This window comes from Chanodichthys erythropterus, chromosome 3 (genome assembly GCF_024489055.1).
Source record: "Chanodichthys erythropterus isolate Z2021 chromosome 3, ASM2448905v1, whole genome shotgun sequence".
In the NCBI taxonomy this organism is placed as follows: Eukaryota; Metazoa; Chordata; class Actinopteri; order Cypriniformes; family Xenocyprididae; genus Chanodichthys; species Chanodichthys erythropterus.
The window spans coordinates 43,835,258-43,847,444 of record NC_090223.1 but is presented as its reverse complement, the minus strand read 5'-3'; the positions used below and the strand labels follow the sequence as shown (position 1 = coordinate 43,847,444).

The window sequence follows — 12,187 nt, the reverse complement described above, 5'->3', positions numbered from 1 at the left end:
TCATTTCCAGGACCCAGAATGCAAACTTCCAGAACCCTCGCTGTGAGAACACTCCTCTGATTGGGAGAGAATCTCCTCCTCCATCTGTAAGTATCTGCACTCATCCTTGGTGAATGACCACACACACACACACACACAAATCACAGTCATTTTGACAGCCTGAATGCTTAAATGTTCACCATAAATGGCACATTCTTACAATTTGCCTGTGTAAATCAATGATCTCCCCCACTGTAGTTTTATCACTGTACACAGCAAGTCATTACAAAGAGCCCTGAACTCTCTTCAACTAAATGTCTTTGTGGATGATTGAGTAAGTGAGAACCGACCACAGACCTCTCGAGCCAACTGCTGTTGGACAAAAATGGTTTTTAGGAGCTAAGTTCCAAAGTGTGAACTTACAAAACTGGAGATTTACAGCCATAGATCGATGTTGCATTGATTTTTTTTGTGTGTGCGAGGAAAAGGAGAAGAGAAACTTGCCCACTCAACAACTTCCAACGGAAGCAAGATTTCAAATCGGTCACCTGCTGTTGGTGAACTCGTGCTGTTACATTTGCCATTTAGAGAAGAAAACATGGGTGATCGATTAAACGAGTGTCTCTGACATTTCACATAGTCCTTTCATGTATTTTAATACCTTACTCTGGCACCTGATCAATACGAAGCTTCCGTAGTAAGAACTGGAGTGCAATGCAAATGTAGGAAAGCACCATGGACTAATTGTGATTTTCATTTTCTGCGCAGAAAGTAACAAACAGGATGTAGCTAAGAATTCAGACAGTTCGTCTTGGTAGTTTCATTCTTGTCTGCAAGAATCCAGCGAACAGAAACAAACTCGCCCTGAAAGTGTTTGAAAGTTTGAAAGTGACTTCTTTGTGAGCTGTGCTTCATACATCTATTCACAACAGAGAATGGACCTTTTTTCTGTGTGACATTTCGCTGAATTTTCACTAATAAAAACACACTTTTATTGGCATATTTGCTGCTTGTTAGTCATGCATCCCACTGGATGAGAATCCGCTTTTATGAGAAACACGATTCCATATGAGACTGTTAACAGATTGATTATCCGATTAAAGGCGCCCTAGAATTAAAAAATTTAATTTACCTCGGCATAGTTGAATAACAAGCGTTCAGTACATGGAAATGACATACAGTGAGTCTCAAACTCCATTGTTTCTTCCTCCTTATATAAATCTCATTTGTTTAAAAGACCTCCGAAGAACAGGCGAATCTCAACATAACACCGACTGTTACGTAACAGTCGTGATCATTAATATGTATGACCCCAATATTTGCATATGCCAGCTCATGTTCAAGGCATTAGACAAGGGCAGCCAGTATTAACATCTGGATCTGTGCACAGCTGAATCATCAGACTAGGTAAGCAAGCAAGAATAACAGCGAAAAATGGCAGATGGAGCAATAATAACTGACATGATTCATGATAACTTGATATTTTTAGTGATATTTGTAAATTATCTTTCTAAATGTTTCATTAGCATGTTGCTAATGTACTGTTAAATGTGGTTAAAGTTACCATCGTTTCTTACTGTATTCACGGAGACAAGACTCATTATTTTCATTTTTAAACACTTGCAGTCTGTATAATTCATAAACACAACTTCATTCTTTATAAATCTCTCCAACAGTGTTTAATGTTAGCTTAAGCCACGGAGCACTATCAAACTCATTCAGAATCAAATGTAAACATCCAAATAAATACTATACTTACACGATTAGACTTGTTGCATGACGAACACTTTGTAAAGATCCATTTTGAGGGTTATATTAGCTGTGAGAACTTTGTTTATGCTGGTTAAGGCAAGCTCTGGGGGCGGGGAGCACGAGAATTAAAGGGGCCGCAGCCTGAATTGCCGCATATATTAAATTATGACTCAAAATAGGCAGTTAAAAAAATGTATTAAAATAAATCTAAGGGGTATTTTGAGCTGAAACTTCACAGACACATTCAGGGGACACCTTATATTACATCTTTTAAAAAGACATTCTATGGCACCTTTAATAAAATATATCTTTACATTACTTCTGGGTGAGTGCCAGTGTCTTTGTGTTTGTATTTTGCTAACAAAATATACATTTTGTGTACATATCATACATACTTTGCAGTAGTGTAGGCGAGCTACAGATTATCTGGACTTGCTGATGTAAATCCCACTCACACCGTGTACCTGTGTCCCCTCACACCTTTGTGTCTCGTCTTGTGTCTTCTAGACCCTGCGTGTTGGTTTGTGTGTTAGAAGTTCATGTTGTACGTGTTTCTTGAGCTGGAGTCAGTGGTGTCTATCTGCTCTACACTTTCTTTTCGTTTTCTTTTCTGCAAATCCACGCAGTTGTATTTGACATCCACGGACAGTAACAGCCTTCACAGCTGGCAGTTAAAGCCATCGGAGAGTTCCCGCTCATTTTGGTAACAGCCTCAGCTATTCCAACAGGTACTCAAATGCCCCTCTCCCACTTATTTTGCCCACTTCCCTCCCAACAAAAACAAGAAAACAACAGTGTGATTCCTCACCAAACTACCATCATCCTGACCCAAGCAAGCTGCCCTCGTCCCTGGTGTTTTTGTTGTGTGCTTCCCTAGTCTTGTCATCTGTGGGGCAGCATGTTCTCCCTCCACCAGCATTAACTCTTCACGTATCTGACATAGAATCCAATTTCCAAGAACACAGAGAGGGATAAATGCATTAACACAGACATTAAGGGAAAGAACAGCTTTTTAATTTAGTTTAGCTGATGATTAGCATCCGAAAGGTGCATTCACACTGACGGTTATTAAATCGTTGGAGGTCACTGAGCCACAGTGCTAACTGTGACTTTCTATTCTCATTTGAATAAAGTTGATCTCTGTCTGCTTTATAATGGTCCCTGACAGTCATGTTGTTCGAAATCAGCACTGTTTACAGTCAGCGTGAAACAGAAGTTGCCATAGTCTTTTCTGTGTCTGTGACGTATATCTGAGTGAAACAGCTTCTCGAACAAGAATAAATTTAGGGCGGGACTTGATTTTGTAAATGGGGAATTGATTGGATGGTTGCGGTTTGCTATTGGTCGATCTCATGTGAGTGACAGGTTGTCCCAATGATCAACTTCTCATCACTTTGTCATTGCAAATCTCTTTTGGTGTGAATGCCCGTAAAGTCTTGTAAACAAAAGTAACCCTGTAGCTCAATAGATCACAACAGTAGGCACATGATGCTTTGTGTAGCAGTTACCTCATTCATGTTTGATTGGTACTTATTGGCCCGGTTTCACAGACAGGGCTTAGCCTAAATCAGGATTATTCCTTAGTTCAAATAGGATATTTAAGAATCTTTTATAAATGTACACTAGGAAAAAACATTACTGGTGTATCTTCAGACAAAACAATGGCACTGACATATTTTAAAGTATGTCAGTGCAAGTTGCTTTCAGTTAAAACAGCTCAAACATGCATATTAGTCTGGGACTAGCTTAAACCTTGTCTGTGAAACCAGGGGTTTATTTTTTCATATTTAAGTTTTAACTAAGCTGTCAGCTCAAGTCACTGCATCTATCACTGTACACTGTTGATGGTCAGTGTACATTTGGATTTGAATGTACAGATTGGGCAGGCTTTTTGTTCATTTAATGGGGATTTCCAACTAAGGGGAAAAGTTGTAAACTTTATATTATGCCCAAACACTATATTAAACTCTATATTAAGTTTAAACAAGCCACTGTTAATGTTATAGGTGGACAGAGTACATTCATGCCACATTTAAAGACTTCAGTGAGAATAAAATGAGCTCAAGGGAAGCAAAAGAGGCTTTACGTTAGTATTGGGTCATTTAGAAGTGTAAGTATAATACTAGAAGTATAAAGGAATGTCTCTTCATTCTTATCAATCAAGTCACATTAGTTGTATGTTGTATTTAAGAAAAGTAGTAAACAGTATTTATAGTGTAGTTTGACTGCTTGCTGTTTTGTTAGAGTGAGCAGATTTTTGCGATTTAAAGGGATAGTTCACCCAAAAATGAAAATTTGATGTTTATCTGCTTACCCCCAGGGCATCCAAGATGTAGATGACTTTGTTTCTTCAGTAGAACACAAATGATGATTTTTAACTCCAACCGTTGCCGTCTGTCAGTCTTATAATGCGTGTCAATGGTAAAACAATTTACAAATCTAAATAAAACCCTGCGGCTCGTGACGACACATTAATGTCCTAAGACACGAAACGATTGGTTTGTGCGAGAAACCGAACCGTATTTATATAATTTTTTACCTCTAATAAATACCACTATGTCCAACTGCGTTCAGCACTCGGTTAGTGAGGTCTGATCTCGCTCTGACAACGGCAGTGATGTCTCGCTCTCATTGAAGTATATGCGCGAGACATCACTGCCGTTGTCAGAGCATGATCAGGCCTTAGTAAGCGAGTGCTGAACGCAGTTGGACATAGCGGTGTATTAGAGGTAAAAATCAAAATTAGTTAAAAATCAACATTTGAGTTCTGATTCACCTACGCCTTGGATGCGCTGGGGGTAAGCAGATAAACATCAAATTTTCATTTTTGCGTGAAATATCCCTTTAACTTACAAAAATACTGACTGCACTCATGCGCTTTATACAGACCCTTTAATATTGCATCTACAAGGCTGTCTAAATGATTCTAGGTCTTCTGTGGCAGTTTTATTATTATTATATGATTTTTGTATTATTCATTTTATTATGATGATATATATCATATTATTATTTAGCACTTTACATCTGTTACTAACAGCCACCATGGATGATTCACTCAAAAGTGAGCAGTGCTCTGTTCAATTGTGAACTTAGCTAACACTGCCATTGTGCCAAAACAAGGATATCAAATCTTCCAAGGTACAACTCTGGGGGAAAACAAACGGCAATCAATCAAAACTTTTGGAAAACATGCATTATACATAAATGCACAATATACTGTATTGGGAGCATTTCTGCTATTAGCTGATATTACAGACTTTTCTTATAGTTTGTTGGCATCAATATTGGTTATTTAATTCTGTGCTAATGTCTTTTTTTACATTTAAATTACCAGTCTTTAAAATCACTAATAATTTAACACTGTTCAAGTCCCCCTGTAGTCAATAATTTTATCCCTTAACTAAACTTTAATCACCAAAATGACATATTTAAACTTTTTTTCCTGTGAAAAGAACTTCTTCATGCCTTAAAATAGCTTGAATGTAACTCTACACCCTTGCCTCGTTTAGGATGTGCGGATCAATGAATATGCAGATTAGCCCCACCTCCACTATAGTTCATCATAACATCGTGATATACATCGTACTCCCTCTATATTGCTAAATCGACACAATTTTTCATATCAACAGAAAAATATACCGGAATAGCCTGGCTTATCTCCTGATTCCCCTGCTAGTTCCCTGTTAATGACATGCTAAAACCCGCCTGTTGCATGTTTACCTGATTGGTAGTTTGTGATGTCACAGACACCAGCGATTTTAAACCGCTTTTTTCACTGCCGTTCTAAGGAGAAAATACTCACCAATGGTGTTGACCATAGGAATTTGCACATGGTTTGTCTTAAAGCATTTTAAAAACACCACATAGACATAAACAACACAGGTGGTCTTTAAATGTAATTTTTAGCGAATCTCAAAAGGAAAATCCATTTTTCATTCTGCACATTATAACATTATAATGCCTAAATCCACCCTTGGCATTTAAAATGACTGATTTTAAGGTATCCCCTTTGTTTTTGGTATTTGGACACAATTTTAATATCAATACATCTCTGATATACATGCATGAAATCGTCCTCTTGGTGTTTATACCAGATGTAAACAGCATTTTACAGAGCCACTGTAACAGGCATGTTCACACGTTCTTGCACTATATGCAACCTGTTCTTTGTGTTAAAGCCATATTAAGTCTAAAATCTAAATGATTTTCTATGTTTGTTTTTTTTTTCTCCCTCCAGTACACATCCAGCATGAGGGCCAAGTACCTGGCAAACTCCCGACCCGACCCCAACAGCAGCAGCTCCGCAGCAAACTAGAGGAACACTGTCTGCTTTCCCTTCAATCTAAAGCTACCCCTCATCCACGTCTTGTTCCCACAGCCCAGACAAGTTTCACCCCAGGCCTACCCATTTAGCCATTTTGATCTTTGATGCGCACTCTCCAACCCAGCTGATAAAGGACGTCCTTGCATCATGTAAATACTGCTGTCAGAGGAATGTTCCAGAGGCCTCTTGTGCTGTTTCCAGTTGGCCGGTTCAGTTCAGGCAGCTAGTTCAGCGTGGCGGCAGCAGAGGGTTGCTCTCAGCCCTGAGTGTTTGTGTGTATGCGTGAGCATCTGTAATGAGTTTGAACTGCATTATGTACAGATACTTTGAGTGATGTGTGTGTGTGTTGATCCATGCTGCCCTTGCTCTATTGTGGTGCTCTTGCCAGAGGTTCAGAAAGGTCCAGAACTGAAGAACTGGACAGGGTTTAATGCCCATAACCCTACATTCCGGAATGGCCTCTGTCCTCTGGTCATTTGAAGTAATGTGACCTTCTCCATTTGCAGGACCTACTGCCACATCCAACTCTACAGTTTACATCAGTGGCATCTACTGTAATATAACGTAACCAATCTAATCTTAATAGTGTGAGAAACTCTTGAGCATTGAGAATTTCCCTAGAATTCAGTAATTGGGTTCCTCTTGTTTTTGGGCTTGGATAGCAGCTTTTAAGTCGACAAATTGGGACAATAGCTATTGTAATGAAATGGTGTGAGAAATAAGGCCAGAAACATGCTCTATGCTAGTACAGAAATGCAAACGTGAACACCTAGTTAGTTTGTTGCAAATCTTTTGATGTTTATATTAGATTATATAGATCTCCATACTCGAGGGCGATAGAGAACCAGATGTTTTTAGTAAGGTAACTAGCTGAGCAATGATGCTTTTGAAATTGCTTCCTATACACTCATTCACTATTGACTGCTAATGCACTGCGCTAATTTAGTCAATTTAAAGGAGTGAATGAAAACAAGTGATTGAATTTGGACACACGCGCCGGAAGTACCGAGGAAGCCATCTTCTGTCGAGACACAGAAATTATTTTGGCACAACGCTCTTCTGCTCTGATATAGAGTGGTGTAACTATGGCCCTGTGTCAAATGGCACACTTCATGTGCACTTTCGGTCTTGTGGACTTAACAGATACACGCATTCAGCAGACATTGTAAGTCCACAAGACCGTAGGGTGTCCCATTCGTCATTTAAGCTTAAAGAAGGGTGCTCGTGAGCGCCCCCTTTGCAGCTGCTATGCGCCCTCGATGCGCACTTCTTCTGAGCCTGCAAGGCTGTGAGCTACACAGAGGACTTTACCCGGCAGTCAAAGCGGCAAGTGCGGACTCAGAGGAAGACCATGAGGGTTTAGGGTGCCATTTGGGACAGGGCCTATAACGTCACTTTGTAGGCCAATCGGCAGTTAGCATCACGCTGGTCCCTTGACAAATCCCAATAGGATTTTCTCATAGGCTTTTGTATTATCGCAAAAAGTAAGTTTTGTGGTCAACAAAACTTACTTTTTGCGATAATACAAAAGCCTATGATGCTTACACGTTTTGTCTATCAAGATCATTTTCACAGATAAACACAACTTTTTGAACTATTTAAATTTAACTACACCACAGTCACAGGGGTTGAATGAGTACAGTCGATAATGTCCAGATATTGCACTATGTAAGACTATAAGGCAGGGTTGCCAGGTTCTTACAACAAAACCTGCCCAATTGCTAGTCAAAACTAGCCCAGTGGCGTTCCAGGGGGTAAAATCCGCATTTTTGGCGGGTTCCCCTGGTAAAATTAGCTATTCTGGGGCTAAATATCATGTTATTCAGGTTTGTTTCAACCCGCAGCCATGAAAAACAACCCGCGGCAATAGCGTAAAAGTAGCCCAATTCCGCAGGAAAACCGCGGACTTGGCAACACTGCTATAAGGGGTGATTTTGGACACAGCCCAAGTTTCTCTTCAAAAAGCTGCTTTGTCATGACAGTAATGGACCTTAAAGTAAAACATTTGAAATTAGATAAAAGCTAATGCTCGCTTTAGCAAACTTTAGTTGCATTACGAATTGCAGTATGATGCATGAAATCAAGCTAGCATTAGCATAGCCAGCTTTTGTGTTTCTGTACTTGAATAGTATGTTTTGGGCCTAAATCTGTAGCATACGCTGGTTGTAAGAAGAGTGGGTTCTTTCATCTCATTTACAGGCTTGAGTTTTTGGTGGGAAGTTACGGTTTGTAGATGCTGTGTAGCTATTGAAATCCTTGTTGGGTTTTTCTCAATACATATGGACTGCATTAAACAAACTACTCATTTAACTGGGCTATATCCACTGCCATTGCTGGAAAACCTGGAAAAACAGAGCCAGACAAACCAGCCTAACAAAGAGGAAATTGAGAGATCATCATCAGAATGCTGACCAAACCGTGATGATCTGGATTTTGACCAAACGCTGATGATCTGGACAACCTCAAACTGGATTTGTATTCAAGTATTTTTAGCTCCATTCAATCTGAATTAAGCAAGAGGCTACAATTCCATTGTCTAATGCTGGGACCTTATCTGAACATTTACATTTGTCCTAATACTGTACAAGCATGGAGACGCTGGGACCAGCTCAGACGATTTATCATCGCTTATCAGTTCTAAGCAAGAGGCTGGGAGGAGTTCATTTTACTGTACACAATGCAAACTGAACATTCGAACCTTAATTTTGCTGATCGGTTGAGTCCTCAGGGAGGGGGACACCAATATGGCAGGAAGTGAAGTCATCAGATGACCAGTCCTTTTTTTTTTTTTTCCCTCAAAGAAACAGAAAAGGGGGCCTCAAGCCTCAGGAACTTGTGCTGTAATTCAGTGTGACTTTCAGAAGCCCACAATTTCCTGGGCTTGTTGCTTCTGTACCACAAATTGCTTTCATTCCCAGAGTTTAGGGGAAACTTGCCATCCCTGAAGAAGACATAAAAGTGATGTGCTGTCAAACAGAATATTTTCCCCTTGATGAGAGCACAGGCACACAGGAGACGATGCCAATAGCTGGCATCTGATCAGGATGAACTCCCGTTCTCCTCAAAAGACCCCTCTCTGATGTTATAGACTGAGTCTAGTATGAACATGTCCCCACTCTGGAGCTCATATATGGGTGCCAATGTTCTCCCACCATGGGCATCATCTGTCTCACCTTCACACACACCTCAGGACCACCTCCTTCCCTCATACTGCCAACATCAGAATCCATGTCATGTGCTTGCCACATATTCAGGGCTCAACAATAAGAAGTTTTTATTTGTCCAACATTTTCACTTGCCCCACCAAAAACAGCTGAATTTTTATCATGCACATGTGCCAGAGTTTATTTGCATTTTACTGTAGGTATATATCATGTATAATAAGGTTTATAAGTGAAGTCTCATGCTGACCACGATCGAGTGGATCATTCTTAATGTTGAGCCCTGATTTTCCATCTCAGAGAGAGTTGTGTGGGCGCTGCATGCATGCATGCTTTGTAAATGCAGACGTGAGACTTAAAACAAATCCCAATGTGACAAAATTGCTCCGAGACTCCCAGACTTCTATTAAAAACTTCATGGTGAAAAGAATTAAAGGGATGCATTACAGCTATAAATGAATTGTGTTATTCAGCTCATTATTTGACCATGTGAGTTTTTTTTTTTTTTTTTTTTTTACCTTTTCCTCAAAGCATGGTCATCCTTTAAATGTGGAGTGGAACCATGTTGTGTGCTACTGACGCTTGCATTGCTTTCTCGGTTGATGCTATTTGGATCGATGATGAGGTCTGTACAATCCTCAACTGTGCCAACAACCACCAGCTTTGTACCTTCCGTGAATCTCTAAATGTTTTTCATTCTTGAAATGGACTTTTTCTCTCATGAGCTCTGCGTGGCCCGAGCAACCAAATGAGACACCTGTGAACATGAGCCTGACGTTGTGGGAGTATTTTTATTTTTCTCTGTAAATGACCACGTTTGTGATGATACGATCTCTCTTTTTACGTCGCCATTTACTCCTTTGTAATGTCTTACTGCAAAAATAATGTATATATACAGTACATTAAACAAATGTCTGCAAGAACATGGCCCGTTATGGACATGAAATTGTTATATCAGTACAAACAGATCATTTTTAATTATCTTTTTATTTGGATTTCTTAGTCTGGCATATTTTGACATATTAGCAAGCACAAAGTATTTTGTCTCTTTCATGCGAATAAATGATTTTGGTCTTTTATCGAGATGTTTTTATATGACTTCACTGTAGGATGACCTTTTTCAGTTACTAAAATATTGTAAATGTTTTATTGAGCTTGAACTTTCAGATTAAACCTAACATTAACTGATGAATGTGTCTTATGTTTAACTGTTTTATTGATCTGTTACGTTATTATAATGGTGACGATTCTGATTAATCCAACATCATGAGAAGATTGTGACAAGAACGTTTAATTCTTGAATAATCTTTAGCTTACTTGTCATTAACCTTCTTTAATACTGTTATTAGGCTATATATATATATATATATATATATATATATATATATATATATATATATATAACACTTGTTATAACACTTATTCAAGGATAGTTTCTTCACGAAAGCCGTTTCTAACATTTAAGTTTTGAATGTTTTTAGCCTAATGTGAGTGTACATTCACCATTCATCGTTTGTACTCAATCACTCCCCCTATGGGTTGTGGATAAAAGCGCACCGTTGACTCGGTTCTAACATATAAACACATGAGGGCAGCATCGTATCATTCAAGAGAAAGTACTTTTTCTGTGGTCACAAGTTCGGAAAGGGAATACCAGCTTACTACTTACTGTGTAGTCTACTACCTAGTATTGTAAAAACAGTATATTTGTTGTCACCATGGCATCATTACGTAGAATGTTTACCTTTTAATCAAACATTGTGTAATAATGATAAAAACTTTTGTCATCTGACTAAGTAATGATGAGTAAGGAAAGGGATATGAAAAAGCTACAGAATCATCCGATATAGCGGAAATGAAAGGTCGAGTGAATTGCATTTGTAGAGCTAATTTCTCCACATAAAAACGTCTATAAATCTATAACACTGCTCATATATAATGTAGTACATCTATTCTGTAGAGGAATTGTATGCGTACTGGAACTGTTTATATTTACTATATACCACTGAAGTCTATGAGTTTTGAATTTCAGCACATTGATAATAATGCATTTGATTTATTTCTGTCAGGGAAAACAGAATCACTGTGTTGTTTATGACCTCACTGGTGTGACATCAGTCATGGGGGTCAGTGTCACAAACAGGACAGACACACACCCACCATAGTGGCTTTCCTGTCAGCCGCCAGGCAGCTGCCGCCTCACTGGGCCTGTGTGTGCGTGAAGGGGAAGAGGGTGGACTTCAGGGAAAACAAAGCACATAATAAAGGGACCTCTACACAGAGCACACCCTGCTTGTCTCCTTCCATCCTCCATGTAAAGCGTATATTTTTTGCGAACCAGACAGTCACAACGGGCATCAAAGAAATAAAATTAGCTTACCACGATTGCGTACGTGTTACAGGACCCCTTTTCACTCTAAAACAAAATGGCACAGGTTTATTCCGTAACTGGGATCGCAAATGGGATCCTGCACAGCCTAATTATGTTGGAAATTGAGTTAGGCCTCTATTGTTGAGCCGCAGGAATGCATTGCAAATGCAGTGGAGTGGTTAAGTGAATGGAAATGGGGGTGATGCCAGGCTCCTGTGAAACACCCCCCACAGCAGATTTTCTTTTATTAGTGTGGGCTTAATGCCAGCACATTTGGGTCTTTTCTGTTGATATGACCTTTTGTTTGTGGACACATCAGAGTGTGATATATCTTCAGGGGTTTTATCATCTGCAACCATCAGCATGAAAAATGATTTCTGTTTGTCAGGAAACTTTTTGGGGCTTTCCTAGTAGATATTAATTTTGTTATGCTGTCAAGATGGGCAGACTCCACTCTTGCTCAAAATTAAAGGGTTAGTTTACCCAAAAATTCTGTCATTAATTACTCACCCTCATGTCGTTCTAAGACCTTCATTCACCTTCAGAACACAAATTAAGATATTTAGGGCTCGAGCACTGATGGTGTGAGGACCCTATTGT

The 12,187-nt window shown here is 39.3% G+C and overlaps 1 protein-coding gene across 2 annotated transcripts in view; it reads left to right on the top strand.

The window, feature by feature from the left end:
* The window catches only part of ttyh3a (tweety family member 3a), a 64,762-nt gene extending 55,023 nt beyond the window's left edge, over window positions 1–9,739 (top strand). Inside the window, exons 13-14 of one of the 2 annotated variants that reach the window (XM_067382437.1) lie at window positions 11–86; window positions 5,969–9,739. In XM_067382437.1, coding sequence (XP_067238538.1) covers window positions 11–86; window positions 5,969–6,046 — 154 coding nt within the window. In that variant the 3' untranslated portion in view covers window positions 6,047–9,739. Of the gene's footprint in view, window positions 1–10; window positions 87–2,357; window positions 2,696–5,968 lie in introns of those variants that run through there. The other variant, XM_067382438.1, reaches the window with a different exon arrangement.
* The last annotated feature ends 2,448 nt before the right edge of the window (window positions 9,740–12,187 follow it).